Below are 26,177 nucleotides of genomic sequence, written 5' to 3'. Positions count from 1 at the left end.
AGCGCTGCTTTGTAATGGTACTGAAAAATAAGGTTTTGGCTCCCCCTAGTGTCAGAAAAAAACATGATTAGGGTCAGATTTTACTGACCCCAGCGTTGCAGTTACCGTTATTCACGGAATAATTGAACGACAACCACAAAAAAGTCTGATTTATTTCTCTCTCCTCTGATATGAGCTAGCACATCAGAGGAGAGAGAAATGGGTTCCCCGAGCCCCCCCGGTACCTGCGGTGTCCCCTGTTCCCTCCGGCTCTGTCTCCCCACCCTTGGTGTTTTCTACCGGGAATAAAATGGCAGGCGCATGCACAGTGTGTCCGCCGAGATCTGCCAGCCAGTCGGCTTCCTGATTTCTCCTATTGGTTTATTTTGATCACTGTGATAGACCCTATCACAGTCATCAAAAATAAAAAAAATAGTACATCAAACCCCCTTTATCACCCCATTACTTAGATAAAAATAATAAAAAAAGATCTATGTGATTATTGTTATGCTGTAATGTCTATCATCTGTACAAGTCCCCTCTGAAATGTAAAGTGCTGTGGAATATTTCGGCCCTATAGGAATAAAATTTATTATTATTATTATTTTCCATTAAGGTTAGGGCTAGGGTTAGGGTTATGGTTGGTGTTATAGTTCGGGTTATAGCTAGAGCTAGGGTTGGGACTAAAGTTAGGATTTGTGCTAGGGTTAAGGATAGGGTTGGGGTTATAGCTATGGCAAGAGATGGGCTAGAGTTAGGCTTGGGCTAGGGTAAGGGTTGGGGCTAGGGTTAGGTTTGGGACGGGGTTAGGTTTGAGGCTAGGGTTAGGGTTTGGGCTAGGGTTGGGGTTAAAGCTAGGGTTAGGGTTGGGTTAAGGTTAGAGTTGGGGCTAGGTTTAAAGCTAGAGTTAGGGTTGGGGCTAGGGTTGGCATTAGGGTTGTATTGGGGTTAGGGTGGAGGTGTTGGGTTATGGTTTGGGTTAGGGTTAGGATTAGGGGTGGGTTGGGGTTGAGGTTAGGGCAGTGTTAGGGTTAGAGTTGGAAATGGGCATTTCCACTGTTTAGGTACATCAGGGGGTCTCCAAGCGCAACATGGCCCTCTGCCATTGTTTCCAGCCAATTTTACATTAAATAAGTCAAACAGTGCTTCCTCCCTTCTTAGCCCTGGCGTGCGCCCAAACAGTGGCTTTCCCCCACATACGAGGTATTGACGTACTCAGGAGAAATTGCACAATAAATGTTGTGGTCCATTTTCTCCTGCTACCCTTGTGAAAATAAAAATATTTGGCTCCAAAGTAAATTTTTGAGAAAAAAGTAAAATGTTCATTTCTTTCTTTCCACATTTCTTTAGTTCTCCTGAAGCACCTGAAGAGTTAATAAACTTCTTGAATGTGGTTTTGTGCACCTTGTGGGGTGCAGTTTTTACAACGGTGTCACTTTTGGGTATTTTCTGTTATATTGACCCCCAAACTCACTTCAAATGTGAGGTGGTTCCAAAAAAAAAATGGTTATGTAAATTTTGTTGGAAAAATTGTCAAATTTTAACCCTTATAACGTCCTAAGAAAAAAATAATGTTTACAAAATTGTGCAGATGTAAAGTAGATATGTGGGAAATATTATTTAACTACTAGCTGAAGAGCCCGGCGCTGCCCGGGCATAGTAACTAACTGTGGTTAGTTATAACAAATTATAATTATCCTCCATCCCATAGTCTCGTGCCCATATACCCATCATACATATCCACCATCCCATAGGCCCATGCCCATATACCCATCATACATATCCTCCATCCCATAGTCGAGTGCCCATATACCCATCATACATATTCTCCATCCCATAGTCCCATGCCCAAATACCGATTATACATATTCGCCATCCCATAGTCCCATGCCCATATACCCATCATACATATTCGCCATCCCATAGTCAATTGCCCATATACCCATCACACATCCTTCATCTCATAGTCCCATGCCCATATACCCATCATACATATCCTCCATCCCATAGTCCCGTGCCCATATACCCATCATACATATCCGCCATCCCATAGTCCCGAGCCCATACAGCCGTCATACATATCCTGCATCCCATAGTCCAGTGCTCATATACCCATCACACATCCTCCATCCCATAGTCCCGTGCCCATATACCCGTCATACATATTCTCCATCCCATAGTCCCGTGCCCATATACCCGTCATACATATCCTCCATCCCACAGTCCAGTGCCCATATACCCATCACACATCCTCCATACCATAGTCCCGTGCCCTTATACCCATCATACATATTCGCCATCCCATAGTCGAGTGCCCATATACCCGTCACACATCCTTCATCCCATAGTCCAATGCCCATATACCCATCATACATATCCTCCATCCCATAGTCCTGTGCCCATATACCTGTCATACATATCCTTCATCCCATAGTCCCGTGCCCATATACCCATCATACATATCCTCATTCCCATAGTCCCGTGCCCATATACCCATCACACATCATCCATCCCATAATCCCGTGCCCATATACCCATCATACATATCCTCCATCCCATAGTCCAGTGCCTATATACCCATCACACATCCTCCATTCCATAGTCAACCATTATGACATCTTAATGAGCAGTGGGGCTTGCAACCTATGATGACATCAGCGTCGCCATGGCAACCATTGTGACATCATAATGAGGGGCGGGGCTTGATGCACACACACTGTTTCCCCATTATGTAGATAGGGGCATTATGACATCATAATGAGGGGTGGGGCTTGACACGCACACACTTTTTCCCATTATGTAGACAGGGGCAAAGTTGTTTGGTGAATTGGAGCGCGCGGGGTTAAAATTTCAACTCACAACATAGCCTAGGACACTCTCGGCGTCCTGACGTGTGACTGTGCCAAATTTTGTGGCTGTAGCTGCGACGGTGCGGATGCCTATCCCGGACACACACACACACACACACACACACATATACACACACACATACATACATACATACATACATACACACACTTGAGCTTTATATATTAGATTTTGTGCAATATGACTCTGTGATTTAACCCCTTAACCCCCAAGGGTGGTTTGCACGTTCATGACCAGGCCAATTTTTACAATTCTGACCACTGTCCTTTTATGAGGTAATAACTCTGAAATGCTTCCATGGATCCTGGTGATTCTGACATTGTTTTCTCGTGACATATTGTACTTCATGTTAGTGATAAAATTTCATTCAAATAACTTGCGTTTATTTGTGAAAAAAACAGAAATTTGGTGAAAATTTTTAAAATTTTGCAATTTTCCAACTTTGAATTTTTATGTCCTTAAATCACAGCGATACGGCACACAAAAAACTTAATAAGTAACATTTCCCACATGTTTACTTTACATCAGCACAATTTTGGAACCAAAATTTTTTTTGTTAGGAAGTTATAAGGGTTAAAAGTTGACCAGCGATTTCTCATTTTTGCAACACCATTTTATTTTTTCGGACCACATCACACTTGAAGCCACTTTGAGGGGTCTATATGATAGAAAATACCCAAAAGTGACACCATTCTAAAAGCTGCACCCCTTAAGGTGCTCAAAACCACATTCAAGAAGTTTATTAACCCATCAGGTTCGTCACAGGAATTTTTTGAATATTTAAAAAAAATGAACATTTTAACTTTTTTTCACAAAAAAAATACTTCAGATTCAATTTTTTTTATTTTACCAAGGGTAACAGGAGAAATTGGACTGCCAAAGTTATTGTGCAGTTTGTCCTGAGTACACTGATACCTGATATGTGGGGGGAACCACTGTTTCGGCGCATGGCAGAGCTCAGAAGGGAAGGAGCGCCGTTTGACTTTTTCAATGCAAAATTGGCTAGAATTCAGATCGGACGCCATGTCACGTTTGGAGAGCCCCTGATGTACCTAAATAGTGGAAACCCCCCACAAGTGACCCCATTTTGGAAAGTAGACCCCCCAAAGGAACTTGTCTAGATATGTGGTGAGTGTTTTGAACCCACAAGGGCTTCGCAGAAGTTTATAACGTACAGCCGTACAATTAAAAAATCATATTTTTTCCAAAAAAATGATCTTTTCACCCTCAATTCTTATTTTTCCAAGGGTAACAGGACCCTAAAAGTTATTTTACAATTTGTCCTGAGTACGTTGATACCCCACATGTGGGGGTAAACCACTATTTGGGCGCATGGCAGAGCTCGGAAGGGAAGCAGCGCCATTTGATGTTTTTGGCTGGAATTGAGATCGGACACCATGTCGCGTTTGGAAAGCCCCTGATGTACCAAAACAGCGAAAACTCCCAACAAATGACACCATTTTAGAAACTAGACCCCCCCAAGGAACTTATATAGATGTGTGGTGAGCACTTTGAACCCCCCCATGCTTCACAGAAGTTTATAATGCCCGGGAGTGAAAATAAAAAAAATCATATTTTTTCCACAAACATGATCTTTTAGTCACCAATTTCTTTATTTTCCCAAGTGTAACAGGAGAATTTGGACCCCAAAAGTTGTTGTGCAATTTGTCTTGAGTACTCTGATACCCCATATGTGGGAGAACACTACTGTATGGGCACATGTCAGGGCTCGGAAGGGAAGTAGTGACGTTTTGGAATGCAGACTTTGATGGAATGGTCTACGGGTGTCATGTTGCTTTTGGAGAGCCCCTGATGTACCTAAACAGTGGAAACCCCCCACAAGTGACCCAATTTTGGAATCTAGACCCCCTAAGGAACTTATTTAGATGTGTGGTGAGCACTTTGAACCCCCCAGTGCTTCACAGAAGTTTATAACGACCGGGCGTGAAAATAAAAAAATCATATTTTTTCCACAAACATGATCTTTTAGTCACCATTTTTTTATTTTCCCAAGGGTAACAGGAGAAATTGAACCACAAATGGTGGTGTCCAATTTGTCCTATGTACGCTGATACCCCATATGTGGGAGAAAACTACTGTATGGGCACACGTCGGGGCTCGGAAGAGAAGTAGTGACGTTTTGGAATGCAGACTTTGATGGAATGCTCTGCTGGTGTCATGTTGCATTTGGAGAGCCCCTAATGTACCTAAACAGTGGAAACCCCCCACAAATGACACCATTTTGGAAACTAAACCCCCCATGGAACTTATCTAGATGTGTGGTGAGCACTTTGAACCCCCAAGAACTTCACAGAAGTTTATAACGCCCGGGCGTGAAAATAAAAAAATCATATTTTTTCCACAAACATGATCATTTAGTCCCCAATTTTTTTATTTTCCCAAGAGTAACAGGAGAAATTGGACCCCAAAAGTTGTTGTCCAATTTGTCATGAGTACAATAATACCCCACATGAGGGAGAAAAATACTGTATGGGCACACGTCAGGGCTCGGAAGAGAAGTAGTGACGTTTTGGAATGCAGACTTTGATGGAATGCTCTGCGGGTGTCATGTTGCATTTGGAGAGCCCCTAATGTACCTAAACAGTGGAAATACCCCACAAATGACACGACTTTGGAAACTAAACCCCCCACAGAACTTATCTAGATGTGTGGTGAGCACTTTGAACCTCCAAGGGCTTCACAGAAGTTTATAACGCCCGGGTGTGAAAATAAAAAAAATTGTATTTTTTCCACAAACATGATCATTCAGTCCCCAATTTTTTTATTTTCCCAAGGGTAACAGGAGAAATTGGACCCCAAATGTTGTTGTCCAATTTGTCCTGAGTACGCTGATACCTCATATGTGGGAGAAAACTACTGTATGGGCACACGTCGGGGCTCGGAAGAGAAGTAGTGACGTTTTGGAATGCAGACTTTGATGGAATGGTCTGCGGGTGTCATGTGCATTTGGAGAGCCCCTGATGTACCTAAATTATTGAAACTCCCCACAAGTGACCCCATTTTGGAAACTAGACCCCCACGGAACTTATCTAGATGTGTGGTGAGCACTTTGAACCCCCAAGTGCTTCACAGAAGTTTATAACGCCCGGGCGTGAAAATAAAAAAATCATTTTTTTCCACAAAAATGATATTTTTGCCCCCTTTTTGTTATTTTCTTAAGGGTAACAGGAGAAATTGGACCCCAAAAGTTGTTTTGCTATTCGTCCTGAGTAGGCTGATACCCCATAAGTGGGGGTAAAACACTGTTTGGGCGCATAGCAGAGCTTGGAAGGGAAGGAGCGCCGTTTGACTTTTTCAACGCAGAATTGGCTGGAATTGAGATCAGATGCCGTCTTGCGTTTGGAGAGCCCCTGATGTGCCCAAACAGTGGAAACCCCCCAATTATAACTCAAACCCTAACCCCAACACACCCCTAACCCTAATCTCAGCCCTAACCCTAGCACTAGCCCTAACCCTAGCCCTAGCCCTAACCCTAATGGGAAAATGGAAATAAATACATTTTCTTTTAATTTTATAATTTTTCCCTAACTAAGGGGGTGATAACGGGGGGTTTGATTTACTATTTATAGCGGGTTTTTATTTTTGGCAGCTGTCACACGCTAAAAGACGCTTTTTATTGTAAAAATAGTTTTTGCATCACCACATATTGAGAGCTATAATTTTTCTATATTTTGACCCACCGAGTCATGTGAGGTCTTATTTTTGGCGGGACGAGTTGACATTTTTATTGACATCATTTTTGGGCGCGTGACATCTTTTGATCGCTTTTTATTCTGATTTTTGTGATGCAGAATGAACAAAAACCAGCATTTCATGAATTTCTTTTGGGGGATGCGTTTAAACCGTTCCGCCTGCGGTAAAATTGATAAAGCCCTTTTATTCTTCGGGTCAGTACGGTTACAGTGATACCTCATTTAGGTCTTTTTTTATGTTTTGGCGCTTTTATGCAAAGAAAACAATTTTATATAAAAAATAATTATTTTTGCATCACTTTATTCTGCGAGCTATAACTTTTTATTTTTTTGCTGATGATGCTGTATCCCAGCTCGTTTTTTGCGGGACAAGATGACGTTTTCAGCGGTACCATGGATATTTATATGCGTCTTTTTGATCGCGCGTTATTGCACTTTTTGCTTGGCGGTATGATAATAAATCATTATTTTTTGCTTAGTTTTTTATTTTTTAAGGGGTTCGCTAAAGGGGTTAACTAGTAGGACAGTTTTATAGGGCGGGTTGTTACAGACGCGGCGATACCAAATATGTGTACTTTTTTTTTTTCCATAAAATGAATTTATTAGGGAATTTTTAAAAAAATTTATTTAGCGATTTTTTTAAAAATTATTCTTACACTTTTTCTTAACTTTATTACATTGTCCCAGGGGGGACATACCTGTCATGTGACAAATCGCTGCTCTGTCACATCACAGATCACTGTGACAGATCAGCGATCTGTCACAGGCACTGCACAGGCTTTCCTCACGCCTGCGCTTTGCAGGCACTGAGGAAGCCAGCTCCCTGCAGGCCCCCGAAGGTCCCCGTCTCCATCTTGGATCCGGGGACCTGCAGGGAAGGAGCCCCCCACAGCAGCGCTGCTTATTGCGCTGCTGTGGGGGGCTCAGGGAAGCACTGAGGGAGCCCCCTCCCTGTCGATGCTTCCCTTTAACCTCCGGTACACCGCGATCGTGTTTGATCGCGGTATGCAAGGGGTTAACGTGTCGGGGGCGGTCAGTGACTGCCCCTGACACATTGTGCCGGGTGTCAGCTGTGATAATCAGCTGACACCCGGCCGCGATCAGTGGCGCTCACCACGTGGGCGCCGCTGATCGCTGTGACGTACTATCCCGTCCCTGGGAATTAAGTCCCAGGGCACATGGACAGGATAGTAGGTCACATGACAGAAAGGGGTTAAGGGCACAAAAATTAAAAGTTTGAAAATTGCAAAAATTTTCAACATTTTTGCAAATTTCCGTTGTTTTTCATAAATAAACACAAGTCATATCAAATAAATTTTACCACTAACAAGATGTACAATATGTCACAAAAAAATTCTCAGAATCAGTGGGAACCATTGAAGCATTGCAGAGCTATAACCTCATAAAGTGACAGTGGTCAGAATTGTAAAAAATAGCTTTCTCATTAATTACCAAATTGGCACTGTCACTAAGGGGTTAAAAACTAATTGCTAAATAATATGCCTCACCTATTGATGAAATAGCTAATATTTATCTAGCAGTTGTGCGACAGGTGCAAAACCTGCTGAGCCATGGAAACGTCACTATTTACCAGTAATTTCCCTGAGTCTCCTGTTGGTGTATCTCATAAAGGCGATATAAAAAAATACTAATTTTCAATTGGTGAAATAAATAGCATATCTCCTTATCTAGCAGTTGTCCGACTGGCGCAAACAGTGTAGAGATACTCAAACGTCACAATTTACCAGTGGCAATAATTTTCCTTAGTCTACTGTTGCCATGTGTCAGAAAGGCGATATAAAGACCACTAATTTTCTATTGGTTAAATAAATAGCACATCTTTATCTAGCAGTTGTGCAACTAGGTCAGCATGCTACATCGAACCCAGACAAGTGTGAGGATGTTGTGGGTTGGATGGCAGACAAAGGCTCCAGTGTGTTGGCCACTGTGAGGAAAAGTTTACATTCCCTTGTAATCATTCAGGGGTCTCAACAGGCAACATTAATGAGGGTCATGAGGGGGTGGAGTGCAGTGATGCCCAAACATTTGAGCATCCATGGCCAGGAGCAAGCCACAATGGGGGAGGTCAATTCATGTCTGAAGGACACTCGGTTGCCATCAGGTCAGCCTAAAATCGCAACTCAGAAGGAGAATCAGATTGATGAATTGGAAGATGATGTGGTCGATGATGAGGCCACTGATTCAACCTGGCATGCTGACAAGCCTAGCGAGCCCAGCAGTGCAGAGAGGGTTGGATCCATAGCATGAAATTAGGTGAGAAGAATTAGTGGTTTGATTAGAGGGAGAACTCGGTCAACTGTTCCACAGGTAACAAGCCAAGGGTGCATTGTTCCTCTGTATGGCAGTTTTTTTTTCTGAAAGTCCTTTACACAAAACAACTGTATATTGCAGCATCTGCCAAACCAAACTGAGAAGAGGCAAGAGCACTGCCAACCTGAACACCACCAAGCATGCAAAAGCACACGGCAGCCAAGCACACCAGTAGGTGGGAGACATGCCTGGGTGCAAAATCTGTGAAACCACTGCCTCTTTCCCTGTGTTATGGCCTTACCAATCTGCTGTCCAGGAAGCAGGCGCTAATGCCTCCTGCCCACAACCTGCAGTTGCACAGACACAACAGTCAGCAACTATGTCCAGTTCATTGTTCCTTGTCAGCATTCATTTGTCCCTTGTTAGCATATATGTCTCTTCCCAAATTGTTAGATAGGGCATAGATATTCGTTACCACTTTACATTGTCCAGTGCTGGACAAAGACCATGGCTGGCTTTTCCAGGCTCCTAAATGAGACTTGTGTCTCTTTATTAAACTGTCGATTCTCTTAAAATTTCTAAATTCGGGTCAGCTTGGTGAATGGCACTCCTGTCTCTTTGCCTTGAGGAGGCTGCTTCCAAGTAAAATGAGGCTTTTACATGTTCCTGACATGGGATTCAGACCTGACAGACTCATTAAAATACAGGCTCTCGCTTCCATACACTGTATTAACAATTTAATTCTAATGGTTTTGGTGTCTGTTAGGATCCAATTTACTGACATTTAGTGACATTGATCATACAGCTCCCCTAAGTTCTGTATTATATTCACCTTACAGCGGCTTCACCCGCTATGACAGTGGCTCCATTGGGATCCGGTGGACAAAATGAACTATGGAGCTCACAAAACTCATGTTTCATGGCACCTGCTTGCCCTCTGAAAATGTGAAGTGAGGGCCGCATAATGACATGGCTGTAGACGTGGTGGTGGTGGTGGCAGGTGAAGCCCAAAATTCAAATGGACATGTTTTAGCTGACATTGTAAAGTGATGGGGAATATGTATTCCACTATCTAGCTAACAATTTGGAATGAGGGATGGATCTCCTAAATGTACAAGTGAAAGCTCTCACAATTGTTTAAGGAAAAACTAAAGCCAAAACGCTCCGTGATAACATATGCTAAAGGGGAGGTATAATTTTTTTTTTATTTTTATTTTTTGGGTTATATACATGTAATTATGAAGGAAAAAATGTTTCTTAGCATTTTTCCCTTTAAAAAAAATTAGTTTTTTTTTTATAAGTCCGTAAAACCGGCACAATAGTCTGACAACATTATTCCCATATACCATATGTGAGTCAAAAAGACATACAGGCATTTTCTCCACGCTGTTCCCATTTACTTTTAGCTTTTTTTTTTAGCTTTGTTGGGTACAGCAAAAAAAAAATAAATTTGGCTTTCCCATTGACTTGCATTGGATTTGTTATTCAGTACGAATACACGGAATATTTCACTATTCACTCATCATCAAAATGTACCTATTGTTTAAAGCAAGCATTTTGTAAATATTTTTGGTGTTTTTTAGTATTACATTTTTTTTACAAATCACAATCTGTATTTTAAATATAAAAATATGAATCTTACAATTTTCACACTGGTTACTGCGGAATTTGTCAACTATAAATTCCTGTAGTTTCAAGAAACAACAAATTCAAATAGCCACAGTTCTCGAGAATAGATTTTATATTGAAGTGTCTAATGAACCTGTAAAAAGGTCATTGCGAAGGGAGAGTATATGGGTTCAGCTATGACATCGTCTGTTGTGAAAGGAGAGGAAACATGAGTGTATAAAAGCCCCATTGTCCAGCGTGAAGAATGCAAAATGAAATGGCTTTTTTTTCTGTACAGATCATGAAAAACAGCAAAAATATTGCTTACATCTTTTTAAAAAAATGCATGTAACACAAAAAACTTGATTTAAACAGTAGGCCATTTTCTGATGATAGTTTCTCATAAAAAAATAGAACAATTGAAAGAAATTTAAAGCTTTTTGAGTGGGAAGATGGCAATTGGCGAATGAAGCAATACATTTATGGTACATACAGTACAATTATACACATTATTTAGTGGGGGAAAAAGGAGGTGATTTGATTTTTTATTTTATTATTTGGGTCCCTTGATACTTTTTTGTGAAAACTGCATAATGAAAGAGTTCTGCTATGTCAATGTAAAGCCTTATTCAGATGTCTCTGATTCATGGATGTCTGAATGAGGCTTTAATGCGCATCGGATGAGATAACTTTGTCAATGATTATTGCACTATGTACATTGAAGTTGAATGTACAGAGCACTGTCCTCAGTGACAAAGTCATCTGGTCTGAAGCTCTTTGCCAACATAGCAATAAGGTCTCATTCAGAAGTCTATGCATCAAGTAAATCTGAATGAAACTTCACACTGATGTGACAGAGTTCAGTCAATGGACAGTGTTTAGAGCACAAGGACAATCCCTTCTCCCTGCTGGAAGAAGTTACCACCACAGTCCTGCTCTCACCAAATAAAGCAAGGCTTCAGAGGTGACTTTTTCCAGTAGTGAGAACAGGTTTGGCATTGGTAGGATGATTCCAGGCCGCCCAACTTGTTTTTACTGCTGATGCCCAAGACCTCCTGTGACAGACGCTGGTTTGACCTGGGGCTGTTGCATTTGCTGCATGCTAGTGTTGTGCTCAACACTTAAGGTACCGTTACACTAAGAAACGCACCAGCGATCCCGACAACGATAAGACCTGCTAACAATTGCTGGTGCGTTGCTAAATGGCCGCTAGTAAGCTGTCAAACAGACAGATTTACTCAACGACGCAACAACGATCCGGCGATCTGTATAACGACCTCAGTGGTCATTGGTACCTTGTCATATAGCAGCTATTCTGACAACTCACGCCTGCGTCCCTGAGTTCTGCGTCGCCAAAGAGGTTGCTCGTCGGCATCCAACACAGCGATGCATGCTGGCCAGCGGGACGCCAACGATCAGAAAATGGCCTAGGACATTCGAGAACGATCAGCAATATCCAGTGGGGGGGCGGTCGCCGCTATATGTATCACACATAGCGAGATTGCTGGCGAGATCGCTGTTGCGTTACAAAATCGGTGACGCAACAGCGATCTCGCTAACGATCTCATTATGTGAGACAGGGCCTTTACATACAAACAAATAAAAATGGCAGCCCCCAACGGCTGCAGAAAAAAAATAATAAAAAAACAAAAGTTCAAACAGTAAATTTGATTTTGTTTTAAATACAATTCCTTATATATTAATGATCATTAATTTAAAAAAAAATCCTCTCTGCAGACTTTGTTGACTTCCTTCTGCCTTCATCAATCTGGAAAAGGTTAGAAGATCCATTTGTGATAACTTGATTACAAACTAGCAGTAAACAAAAGGCAGCAGGGTTTCCACACATTCAAAGTTGTCTTTCCCTTAGCTACTCCCCTTAGAAGCAATACTGTTTCCAATTATGGTACTATGTATTGCTATGCAGAATTCATGTACAATAATGCAAATATTTAGATTATTTGCAATAACAATTTTCATTTTTTTAAATTGATATTTCTTGCCCATTTAACTTATCACAAATCACTTAATCAGCATTTTATTTATATTATAAATTATTTTATTGCACTATAGAGATAAGATGAACATTTCTGCAACTTTTATCTGTATATAAATATTCCATATTTTGATTACAGATGATGCACTATTTAGGTCCACTCATTGTGACCTCAGCAGATCTTCATAAACAATTTAATACAAAATCTTGGAAAAGTCATACTGAAGCCTGGGACAATATATTTGCAGCAGGTAATTTATTGCACATTACAAAAATGTTTAATATTGAACAAATATGCCTTATGATTATTTGTCTTAAGCTTCATGAGAAAAAAGAATGTTTATACAGTGGCTAACTAAAGTATTCCTCCCTTGGCTTTTTACCTATTTTTTAAACCTGTTTTTAAATATTTTTTAAATCAGATTTGAGTGTGATGCATTAGCACTAAATTGTCTAAGCTGGTCATGTCAAATGAGAAAAAATAGGCATAAATTCAATTTATGGGATCAAATAACTAAAAATTGGCATGTGCATATGTATTCACACCTTTTGCTATGAAGTGTGACGCTTAGTCTCTTCTCATGGCCAAGCCGTGAGTCAGAATAGTCAAGGAGTCCAAAGGGTACATCATAAGCAGAAGGAAGAGACAAAAACATGGTTAGTTAACATTCCGAAGTAAGAATACTAGGACGACAACGGATCTGAACAGAAGGAGTTAAACAGATGCATGGTCAGAATGCAGTCCAAGGTCAGGCAAAGAAAGATCAAGCATACAGATCTCAAGGCACATCGAGATCAAACCTCACTAGCTGAATGTACATCTGTCAGAGGTCTGGGAAAAACAGCTCACTTAAGTAGCATGGCAATCACCTGGGATAATGAACACATGGACACATCCAGTGCCTCCCAGTCTCAGATTGGACAGTTAAGCCGTTAATCAACACACTGATCGCTCAGGACGCCCCTGTACAAGACTGGATGACTGAGCTGTTAATAAAAGCACCAACAGCTTCAGCACACCCCTGTGCTACAGTAGATTGGATGGCTGAGCTGTCATTAACTGTATCCCAGACACACTGAGGGGTGGAACTCTGACATGAAGCTCCAAAAAATTTCAGGTGCAAGCAATTACCTTCATAAGACACATGCTTAGCGAAAGGAAGTAAACCTGTGCGCAACCTAAGTGTCACATGGTCTGGCCTGTCAGTAAATACACACCTTTTCTGAAATACCACAGAGGCTGCAACACCATTAAGCAAGGGGCACCCATAACCAAACAACACCATGAAGGTCAATGACATCTCCAAACACCACCATGAAGACCATGGAGATCTCCAAGCAACTAAGGGACAAAGATGTTTAGAAGTACAAGTAAGGGTTGGTTTATTAAAAAAAATGCCAATCTTTGATGTCCTCAAGCACCATCAAATCCATTATCATCAAATGGAAAGAGTTTGGTACCACAACAAACCAGCCAAGAGAGGGGTGCCCATCAAAAGTCTCAAGGAAGACATTAATCAGAGAGGCAGCACAAAGACCAAAGGTAACCCTGAAGGAGATGCAAGGTTCCCAAGCAGAGACTGGAGTATCTGTCCATACAACTACAATAATCAATACATTCTATAGAGATGGCCTTTATGGAAGAGTGGGCAGATAAAAAGCCTTTGTTACACACAAAAATTGCTGCAAGGTGTTAACTAAAATAAAAGTGAGAAAAGGGAGCGCTATCTAAGCATAGTATTAGATTGTGACACAATCACTAACAGGTAAGGAAGGATTGTTGCTCACCTTATGCGGTTGTGCATACAGGCAGAACTCTATGATAACGTGAATTCCGTAGTGATCCTTGATAGTGGTATGCTGCGAACTTGGTATACCGTGCAAGATCCTTCAAAAGGTTTCAACGTTGCATATGTGTTTGCAGGAGAAAACTAAGAAATAAGCGCTTCCACTCTGTGCTTCCAGGATTCTTCAATACAGTTTATTCAAATACAATGTTAAAACACTCAAAGGAATTAGTTCTTTGGGTTACCTTTTTCATTAAACCTGTTTTTAAGAATTTTTGATTGAATTATATATTCTTCGGTGGAGGTACAAGTTTTTCTAATGCGACCAAATTGAATTGGGGTGATGTTTTTCTTCCATTTCAAGAAATATGCTCTATAATAGTGCTATTTAGTCAATGTATCCATTCACATTGACAGTGGGTTCTACTTTTGACGGAACGGTCCTCATGATACATTTCAGAATCCAAATGTATTTTACTGTCTCTAGCAATGTGTGCTGTAAATGACATACTCCACACATTGCTACTCAGGGCTCACCTTCCAACAAGACCATGACTCAAAGCATACTGATAAAGCAACAATTGACTGGTTTAAGGGGAAACATGTAAATGTTTTGGAGTGGCCTAGTCACAGCTTAGACCTTAATCCAACTGAGAATTTGTGGTCATGCTTGACAAATGCTCCTCACCAGAGAAAACCATCTAGCTTGAAGGAGCTAAAACAGTTTTGCTTTGAGGAATGAGCAAAAATCCCAGTGGCAAGATGGATGTGGAAATCTCATAGAGACATATTCAAAACAACTTGCAGCTCTAATTGTTGCAAAAGGAGGCTCTACAAAGTACTGACTTTAGGGGAATGAATAGTTATGCACACTGAAGTTTTCAGTTATTTTGTCCTATTTGTTGTTTGCTATGTAAAGAAAACCAAATGTTCACAGTTATACGCATGTTCTTTACATGAACAGATGCAAACTTTCAGAGAAAACCAGTGAAATTTCAGATTGTAAGGAGGAAAAACATGAAAAATGGCAATGGGTGAATACTTTCGCAAGCCACTGTATATAACATTGAATGTGAAAACCACATTACTAATAAATAAGAGTTTGATCTGAGTGTCATGTCAGTGTGATCTGATTATCTCACTTGAGAGAATTGCAACACAAGTGCAGAGAAGATGAGAACTTAATTTCTCCATTTTCTCCATTGCCTCTGTCAGTGCACATTGGACTGCACTTGAATGAAATCTGAGTGCAGTCCAATGTTTCACACCACTCAGACTTGAATGGGTGAGTACGATCCGATTTGGATGCACTGACAGCATGCTGCGATTGATTTCTTATATTGAATCAGCATAATAAAAAAATTGAAGATCTGCACTGCCCAATAGTATAACATTAGAATCATAGAATCGTAGAGTTGGAAGGGACCTCCTGGGCCATCTGGTCCAACCCCCTGCTCAAAGCAGGATTCGCTAAATCATCCCAGTCAGATGTCTGTCCAGCCTCTGTTTGAAGACTTCCATTGAAGGAGAACTCACCACTTCTCGTGGCAGCCTGTTCCACTCATTGATCACTCTGTCAAAAAGTTTTTTCTAATATCTAATCTGTGTCTCTTCCCATTCAGTTTCATCCCATTGCTTCTAGTCTTTCCTTGTGCAAATGAGAATAAAGTTGATCCTTCTACAATGTGACAGCCCTTTAGATATTTGTAGACAGCTATTAAGTCTCATCTCAGTCTTCTCTTTTGCAAACTAAACATTCCCAAATCCTGCAACCTTTCCTCATAAGACAGGGTTTGCAGACCGGTCACCATTCTGGTCGCTCTTTTCTGAACTTGCTCCAGTTTGTTGATGTCTTTTTTAAAATGTGGTGCCCAAAACTGGACACAATATTCCAGATGAGGTCTGACCAAAGAGGAGTAGAGGGAAATAATGACTTCACGTGATCTAGACTGTATGCTTCTGTTAATACATCCTAGAATTGCATTTGCCTTTTTTGCTGCTGCATCACACTGTTGACTCATATTCAGTCTGTGATCTATTAGTATACCCAAGTCTTTTTCACATGTGCTGTCACTTAGCCCTATTCCTCCCATTCTATATATGCTTTTTTCATTTTTATTGCCCAGATGTAGTACTTTGCATTTCTCCCTGTTAAAAACCATTCTGTTAGTTGCTGCCCACTTCTCCAGTTTATTTAAATCTTTTTGAATCCTCTCTCTCTCTTCTCTAGTATTAGCTATCCCTCCTAGCTTTGTGTCATCAGCAAATTTAATCAGTTTACCCTCAATTCCTTCATCTAAATCGTTGATAAAGATGTTGAACAATACAGGGCCCAGGACAGAGCCCTGTGGTACCCCACTTGAGACATTCTTCCAACTGGATGTGCAGCCATTTACGACCACTCTTTGGGTCCGATCACTAAGCCAGTTATGAATCCACCTAACAGTTGCCTTGTCCATTCCATACTTAGTCATTTTTTCAATAAGGATTGTATGAGAGACTTTGTCAAATGCTTTGCTGAAGTCAAGATATACTATATCTACAGAATTTCCTTGATCCACCCAATCAGTGATACCGTCATAGAAGGAAATTAAGTTAGTCTGACATGACTTATTAGTTACAAACCCATGCTGACTCTGTTTAATCACTTCATTCTTATCCAGGTATTGACATACATGTTGTTTAATAATTTGTTCAAAGATCTTTCCTGGTATAGAAGTCAGACTCACCGGCCTATAGTTGCCTGGGTCCACCTTCTTCCCCTTTTTGAAGATAGGAACAACATTTGCTCTTCTCCAGTCTTCTGGCACTTCTCCTGTTCTCCAAGAATTTTCAAAGATTATGGAGAGGGGTTCAAAATTTTCTTCTGCTATCTCCTTCAGTACTCTGGGGTGTAATTCATCTGGACCTGGAGACTTGAATTCATTTAGGTTAGCTAAGTGTTTCCTCACTATCTTTCTGTTTATAGATATCCTGGATTCTTCTATTCCCTTAATAGGACAGTGAATAACAGTTGATGTTGCATTTCCTTTCTGAGAGAAAACAGATGCAAAATAGGAATTTAAAAGTTCAGCCTTCTCAACATCCTGTCTTACCATTTCATCATTTTCATCCTGTAAAAATCCTATAGCATCTTTGACTTTTCTTTTACTTTTGACATATCCCCAAAATCCTTTATTATTGCTTTTGACATCTCTTGCAAGCCTCAGTTCATTTTCAGCTTTAGATAATCTGATTTGTGCCCTGCAGGTTCTGCAGACAGCATTATATTCTTCTTTAGATATGCCTCCCTCTTTCCATTTTATAAACATTTTTTTCTTCCTTTTTAGCATGTGCTTAAGTTCTGTGTTCATCCATCCTGGTTTCCTTAAATGCTTCCTATTCTTCCCTCTTTTCGGAATTGTTAACAACTGTGCTTTGAGAATTTCATTTTTCAAGATTTCCCATCCTTCCTGGACATTTTTGTCTTTAAGGATATCCAGCCATTGGATCCCTCCAATTCTCTTTCTGAATCCCTTAAAATCTGCCTTTCTGAAATCTAACCTTGACGTCTGAGTCTTCACAGGTCTTCCACCTCCATTGGGCTAAGTGGTATCCGACAAAACATCGGAGAGCACTTGGCCGTTCAATACAGCTGTGTAAGCGATCCCACACATTCGAATTTTGTAAGATGGGAAACTGTAAATGGATAAGCAGCGGGCTGGTGAAATATCAACATAAAAATTAAAAACTAATCTAATGTATTATAATCCTTGAAAAGGAATAAGATCCTGATAAAAGTGCACATAACAAAAAGACAAACACACATATAAAAGACTACCAGAGTACTCAGCACTGATAGTCACGGAGCAACTCCAAGGAACATTTCTTATATAGTGTTAATCATGTGAGAACATTTACAAGAAAATAGGGAATACCATACACTCATCCCTTACTATAATGTGTTCACCGCTCATATAGCCACTGGAGCCGTTAATACCATTCCTCCAATTTATAGGAGTAAATGCTTAGACGGTCTATGGTGTTAAACTCGCTCAATCAAAGCATCAGACCCAGTATATATCCAACATCATCAATGCCTGGGTTTCCATAGACACTCTAGCAGCAACAGCAATATCTTATGTATTCAATAGTGGCAAATCCGGCAGACTGAGGTACAGCTTATTTATATTACATCTCCCCATTCAGGGATACACATAATGTAAAGGTACCTCCTTTAACACAGCAAAAAGTTTTTTTGCACTCATAACACATAAAAAGGGAGGATCTCACCCAACACATCAAAGGGTTCCTCCATATAATACATCTCCTGTCTCCCGACGCCTTTCACTGTTAGCCAGATCATCAGGGGAGTTAATATGATGTAGAGAAGTGTCTGCTTCCCATAGAATTGCCATCAAATGGGCTGCTTGTCCATCTGTCCTTTTATTAAGCGCTATCCTAGCTCCTCCCCACCCACACATGTGGAGTGAATAATTAGTACTGACGTCTTCCTATCAGAATGAGCTCCCCAGTACACCGGGCTGCCCAGTACACCCATCGCACATGCGCAGACCAAAATAGTGTACAAAACACCTTAATGTGAGCCCTGCACAAACGCAGATCCAGCTAGTGTTGCTCTGGATACACAGACGCTCAATCCACCAGCCCCGTTGATACTGCGCCGATATATAACACACATCATATGTATACAGAGAAAGCTCCAGCACCTCTAAACAAACATAGGCATCCTCACATGTTACATTGCTGTGCAGGCACTGACTCCCTGCCTCATCGTCAAGATTTTTTAGACCTGAGTTACCCTCTAAGAAACCGATTGAATCCTCACAGTCAACAAGAGGGTCACAGGTGATCAACCTGTCCTCTCGACCCCTTATCGAGACTGAAATGTGCGTATTAAGCAAGGATTTGTCATTTGTGCCGCCATCGGATTTGGATATTTTTGAGTCTGTGAAGGACCTACATTTATTCGCCCACAAACTGAAGCGGAAGAAAAACTTTGCCAGACAGGACCAGAGGGCCTCAGCTGAGTTGGGGCTCTCTGAAGACCTGTTAGAGGATGTAAGGTTTCTTCTCCATTTAGGGGATGTGGATCCTAACACTAGGGGTGAGGGTCCTTTCACTAGCCTTAAGAAGAGAAGTAGAAACATGCCCCCACCTACTGGGGATATGAATTCGATTGATGTTTTTATTAATCTTGTCACAAATGATCTAGTCGGTGCAGGAAGTAGTCTGAACTTGAAGACTCATAATCTAAATAAAGATGAGATGGTGAGTCTTATGAACCTGGAAAAGGACAATAGTATTACCATCAAAAGCTCCGACAAAGGAGGGAACGTGGTCGTTATGGATACAACACAATATAAAACTATGTGTTTGTCAATATTGGAGGACCAAACAAATTATGAAATTCTTCCGTCAAAGCCGTTGAATGTTCTGACTGATTCCCTTAAAATACCCCGTAAAGAGTCCAAAAATATACAGATATAAGTAAAAGAGAACATAAATGTACAACTCCACTGAACAAGTATAACATCAAAAGGTATATTGTAACCTGTCTCTACAGTTTAGCTTCAAAAAGCATGTTATACCTGATCAGGAGAAAACACTTTGATAGGTCGCTTCCTCAGTTCAAAGAAGTGTCATCACGGTGGATGATCTGTGTTTCATCTGCAATTATCCAGTTTGATAGTCATCTCTCAAAGTTGAGCCCATCCCACATCACAGACACGCCGACATGTGCATTGGGCCCATAGTTCGGTTGCTGAGGAACCTACTATTTTAATAAAAGAAACTCATCAAGACCAGGTATAACAAGTCTTTTGAAGTTTTACTATGGAGACAAAGTATAATATACCTTTTGAAGTTACACTTATTCAGGGGAGTTGGACATTTATCTTATCCTCTACCTGTATCTCTATATTTCTAGGCTCTTTACAGGGTAGATTATGACAATTCAACATAGTTATGCAAATTATCTGACCTGCATGTGTTTTTATTACTATTTTTTTAAGAATATTTTCCTTCAAGTATAAGTGAGGAACTTTCATCAATGGCCTCCATTGAGTGGGGTTCAGAGATGGGTGAACCCATGGATGTTCAGGTCTGGGGGTTCATTCGAGCATTTTTAAAAAGTTTGGTTTGAATACCAGAATGGTATCTGAACTCAAACCCGAACCTGGACCCATTCAAATGAATGAGGGGCCCTAACATCTGGTGTTTCCTACTCTGTCATCTGTGTGACAGGTCAAGAACCACCGACTCTGATTGGCAGTAAGTTTACTACTGCCACTCAGAACATTGCACTTCCCATGCTGTCATAAAGATGACAGCATGTAAGAGCCATCAGCTGTGACAGGCAGTAAAAAGGTTACCACCTGTCACAGGCATTGGCTGAGAGTACTACAGTACTCTAAACATCCTACACCAGGTGTATGATGATGGGAGTATTTACCAGCCAGCGCTTTATCAATAAATAAATAAATTACATGTGGTCCCCTCTATTTTTGACAACCAGTGCAGGCAAAACTAACCGCTGTGAGATGCAGCTCCAGCTTTCAGTTTTATCTTGGCTGGTTATAAAAAATAGAGGAGTCCCCACGTGGGAACACCAGTACTTTGACCAGCGGTAAGGCTGGTTTCACATTTGCGTTTTTTTTCACGGTATTTTAGCGCTAAATAGCGCATGCGTTTTTTTCCCTATACTTTGCATGGGATGCGCTTGTGTGCGCATACACATGCGTTTTTCCGCGTTTTTCCGCGCATGCGTTTTTTTGCGGTATGCGCTCGGGTGCACAAAATGCAACCTGTTGCATTTTTTGGGCGTCCGACTTGCCTCAAAAAAACGCATGCGCGCGCAATGCGTTTTTTTACAGCAAGACACCCATTATAAGTCTATGGGTGGGCATATGTGCGCATTGGCATGCTTATGTATGCGTTTTTTGCACATGTGTTTTTTTTGTTAACCATGGAATTTAGGGGTTTGGGTTAGAGTTAGGGTTAGTTAAGGGGGTTTAGGGTCAGGGTTAGTTAGGGGGGTTTAGGGTTAGGGTCAGGGTTAGGGTTAGGGTTAGGGTCAGGGTTAGGGTCAGGGTCAGGGTTAGTTAGGGTTTAGGGTTTGGGTTAGGGTTAAGTATGGTTTGGTTAAGGGTTAGGGTCAGGGTTAGGGTTAGGGTTAGGGTTGGGGTTAGGGTTAGGGTCAGGGTTAGGGTTAGGGTTAGGGTCAGGGTTAGGGTTAGTTAGGGTTTAGGGTTTGGGTTAGGGTTAAGTATGGTTTGGTTAAGGGTTAGGGTCAGGGTTAGGGTTAGGGTCAGGGTTAGGGTTAGTTAGGGTTTAGGGTTTGGGTTAGGGTTAAGTATGGTTTGGTTAAGGGTTAGGGTCAGGGTTAGGATTAGGGTCAGGGTTAGGGTTATGGTTAGGGTCATGGTCAGGGTTAGTTAGGGTTTAGGGTTTGGGTTAGGGTTAAGTATGGTTTGGTTAAGGGTTAGGGTCAGGATTAGGGTTAGGGTCAGGGTCAGGGTTAGTTAGGGTTTAGGGTTTGGGTTAGTAAAGTCATGGTTTGGGTTAGTGTGAGGGGCCACCTAATGTTTGGAAAAAACGCAAACGCGGTAAAAACGCTCTAAAAACGCATACAAACGCATAAAAACGCTGCGTTCTTTTCATGCATGCTCATAAAAATGCTTGAAAAAAACGCAGCAGTTGCATGCTTTTGTATGCGTTTTTTCAATGCGTTTTTTTGCGGGAAAAACGCGCTGCAAAAAAAAGCAAGTGTGAAATTAGCCTAACAAACTTACCGCTGATCAGCGTTTAGAGCTGGTATTTCTCATGCTGTCTCACAGAAGACAGCACGGTAAACACAGGAAGTTTGGACTGCTAATCGCAAATAGCAACACGGACTTCCTGGAAAATTCTGTTTTCGGGATCTGTGCACGGACATTAGGTGTACTGACCCCAAACTTTGCCATTCTGGTTCGCCCATCACTAGTGGGGGTGCCATTTTGTTTCACAGCTTGTTTTTCTAGAGATGTCATAATGGATACCAAGACAAACAAAAATGTTAAGACTAATTTCAGACAATAAAATAGCAATGATAACACACAAACCATCCACCAATGCCAAATTTAGGCAAAAAAGGGAGGTCAAGAGTTATTTTATATATTAAATAATTTTATTGGTTAAACAAAATTACAAAATCAAACAAAGAATACCACTAACCAAGCAGGTAAATGGGGAGAATTTCATCACAATAGTTATAGCCAGTTTCCAGATGTATAAAGGAAACCCTTTTATGGACCAAAAAGGGATTTTGAGCATAGTATAATTCTAAATAAAGTGCAAGTGCTATAAGAATTAAACTGCCAGCAGCATAGGATTACAAATATCATAGTAATTACATAATAAAGTGACAGTGCACAAAAAACTTTGCTGATGGCAATGAAAAAGTGCCTTTACTGCATACAACTAAGATAAACAATACCCTCATCAATGCCCTGGTCCATAAGGCTAAAGTGACAATGCACAAGAGTTTTATCCAATTCGGACTGCATATAAGTACATCATGATGTCCACAATCAAATAAATAACCTAACAAGTAAAGTACATAGACCTAAAATTTGGTAACTTACATGTGGATGAAAATTGACCCCTGCCTGCTGCCTCAACGCGCGTTTCGCCGTTCTTCTTCAGAAGACGTGAATCTTTTTTGCCATTAAGTGGAAATTTATGTGTAAATAAAATAGCCATGCTTGATGTTCTGAATTCAACGTGTTAATCTCCAATACAATGCAAATATGTAATTGATTCTTTCTTACCACCCCTATTACACCAGTAAAAACCTATATTGACAAGCGACTAAATTCCAGCAGAGGCCAGACTGATGATTTGCTTAATGCAATTTATTCTGAAAAATCCCTTACAAAGAAACAACTGTCTGGTCTTTTCACCGAACTTCAGATTGGAGGTGTTGAAACTGTAAGTTCATAAGTAGTGACATGTTAAAAAATGATGAAAATTAGAGAGATAAAGAGAGATGAGCAGATTGAACTGTAGACAAATATGTTTGTGTCACATTTCATTGTAGTTAAGATTTCACATGAATTCAAATATTTTAAGTAAGTTTCGTGGTTTCCCAAAAAAATTTGCCCTGCACCATTTGCCGCACTAAATCATCATAGAGTGGGCTTTAAATTTGTATTGCTGTGTAGGCTTCCCTATAATGCCCTGCAGCTATGACATCTTACAGATTACCATACCTTGAACATTAGTGGTCATTATCTGGGCCATCAAAAATCCGTGGTTCTCAGTGAAGCACAGCTTCTACAACAGAGTTACTTTCTATCTCTAGAGTCACTGGGTAAATCTCTCTCTCCCATAGAGTGTAACAATTATGGTTAGCAGGGTATTTTCTCTTTACCACCTGTAAAGTGTAATCTCTTATGGTCAGCAAGGTTCTGCCTCTAGCACGTTCTTTCCTATTGTATGCAAGATCTTATAATCTGCAGCAACCTTTCTCTTTTATGTCGAGTGTGTGCCAATATGACGAGCAGGTGTCTTCTCTCATGTAGAGAGTAAGCTCTTATGGTCAGCAAGGTTCTCTCTCATGTATTTTGTAAGATCTTATGACCCACAGCGGTCTATTTGTCTCTTCTGTAGAGTGTAAGCTATGATACTCAGAAGGGTCCACTCTCTTTCCTGTAGAACGCAAGCTCTTATAGTCAGCAGGGTCCTCTTTATTTCTCTCTCTGTTCTCATTGTGTATATTTCGAGTAATTACAAGCTTTCCAGTATTGAGGTTCTTGCAAATTTATTTGTCGTGGATCGGATTTTTAAGTCAAATTTAAAACCATCCACTCACGCTTAGTGATAAGCAAAGGCTAATAGGAAGCAATTACATGTGTTAATTTTACAAAGCTATAAAGTTGCATTGTACTATGTTGTCACCTCTTCTACGGGGATAAGATGCTTTAATGTTCAATCAAGATATTAAACATAAATTAAAGAGCATTGGGTTTAAAAAGTGGACTGCCCTCCTGAGTCCTGTATGCAAATTGCCTCTTCAGAGAGGAAGAGGACTTGAACTCTATAGCGCCACCTGTTGGTAGTAGCAATTCTACAAGTCACAATTAACACAATTAACCCTTTAACGAGTCTGATAATATGACTTAGTCCTGAACACCATGTTGGAAGGATTATGCTCATGCCACACGATTTCCCAGTGTGAACATCAAACACAACACATGATGTAATCACAACCTTACTAACCACATAATGAGACTTTAAGAAATGTGTACTGCGAATAAAGTTTGCATGATTAATTGAAGTGAAAAGAGAAGTAAAACTGTGTATTTTGTTTACAGACAGCTAATGCCTTATTGTGGTTGATATTAAATTTATCAAGACATGATGATGTGCAAAAGAAAATTCTCAAGGAAATTCAGACAGTTTTATCACCAGGAACATTCCCATCTGCTGATCATTTACAAAAGATGCCATACTTGAAATCATGTATTAAGGAATCCATGAGGTTATTAATATTATTTTGAATAATATTTAGGCTTGAGAAATGCTATATAATATACAATACTTAGAACCCGGAAGTTTCAGTTTTACAGAGTATAAAAATGTAATAATTGTTGTAATCAATTGATTAATTGTGTATTATAATGATAATACATATTGAATATTATACGAAATGCTAAATATTATAAACTCTAAATATTATGCAGAGGTTATACATAAAACATCACCCGTAATATCGGCATATACAATATCAGTCCACACCAATATGTTCAGCCTAGTAAAGTCATCATTTGCCAATTAAAGTGATATGATAATTTCTAAATAGGAACATAAAGACAATAATGCTTTATAAATATGACTCAATTTGTGAAAAATTGCTTTGCCACTTTTTGATATGAAGCAAATACCATACTATACATATACACCATATTTTTTGATTATAGGACTCATTGAACCATAAGACGCACCTAGCCTTTAGAGGAGGAAAATAGAAAAAATAATTGAAGCAAAAAATGTGGTCATGATAAACTGTCATAGGGGGAACTGCTGCTGACATTGTTAAAGGGGTAATATCCACCAATTCTGTACTAATATCCCCAATCCTGGTATATGCATGTTCCGGGGGGAGCAGTGAATATAGAGGTTTATTGACCTATGCTGTCAGGGTCAATATTCTGACATAATGGGTCAATAAACCTTCATCTTTTTTAGGATATATTGAGGCTCTGCTTTGCCTGGTAAGCTTTGCACCTGCTTGTTGATTTTGTAAATTTGCCCACTGACAAAGGCATAGACAGTCTAAAATTTTAAGGGTAGATTAATTTTACCACTGAGAATTAGAGTTTCAAAAATAAAATCCAGAAAATCACACTGTATAAATTATATAAATTTATTTGCATTTTGCAGTGAGAAATACGTATTGATCCCCCACCAACCATTAAGAGTTCTGGCTCCTAGAGACCAGTTAGACGCTCCTAATCAACTCTTTACCTTCATTAAAGACAGCTGTCTTATATAGTCACCTTTATAAAAGACTCTTGTCCACAGACTGAATTAATCAGTCAGACTCTAACCTATACAACATGGACAAGACCAAAGAGCTTTATAAGAATGTAAAGGACAAGCTCATAGACCTGCACAAAGCTGGAATGGGCTACAAAACCATAAGTAAGACGCAGGGTGAGAAGGAGATCACTATTGGTGCAATAGCAAGAAAATGGAATAAATACAAAATGACTGTCAATCGACATCGATCTGGGGCACCATGCAAAATCTCACCTCGTGGGGTGTCCTATATCATGTGGATAGTGAGAGATCAGCCCTGAACTACACAGGGGAACTTGTTAATGATCTCAAGGCAGCTGGGACCACAGTCACCAAGAAAATTATTGGTAACACATTACCCCATAAAGGTTTAAAATCCTGCAGTGCCTGCAA

The 26,177-nt window shown here is 40.3% G+C and overlaps 1 protein-coding gene across 1 annotated transcript in view; it reads left to right on the top strand.

The window, feature by feature from the left end:
• The window catches only part of LOC141081247 (1,25-dihydroxyvitamin D(3) 24-hydroxylase, mitochondrial-like), an 86,582-nt gene that overhangs the window by 20,260 nt on the left and 40,145 nt on the right, over window positions 1-26,177 (top strand). Inside the window, exons 6-8 of the mRNA XM_073566089.1 lie at window positions 12,575-12,686; window positions 23,050-23,192; window positions 24,578-24,744. Of these exons, the coding sequence (XP_073422190.1) occupies window positions 12,575-12,686; window positions 23,050-23,192; window positions 24,578-24,744 (422 nt within the window). The remainder of the gene's footprint in view (window positions 1-12,574; window positions 12,687-23,049; window positions 23,193-24,577; window positions 24,745-26,177) is intronic.

Source organism: Dendrobates tinctorius, unplaced genomic scaffold (assembly GCF_039654945.1).
Source record: "Dendrobates tinctorius isolate UK_male_01 unplaced genomic scaffold, ASM3965494v1 ptg000004l, whole genome shotgun sequence".
NCBI lineage: Eukaryota > Metazoa > Chordata > Amphibia > Anura > Dendrobatidae > Dendrobates > Dendrobates tinctorius.
The sequence above is the reverse complement of the archived record's forward strand: the minus strand, read 5'-3'. Positions and strand labels throughout refer to the sequence as shown.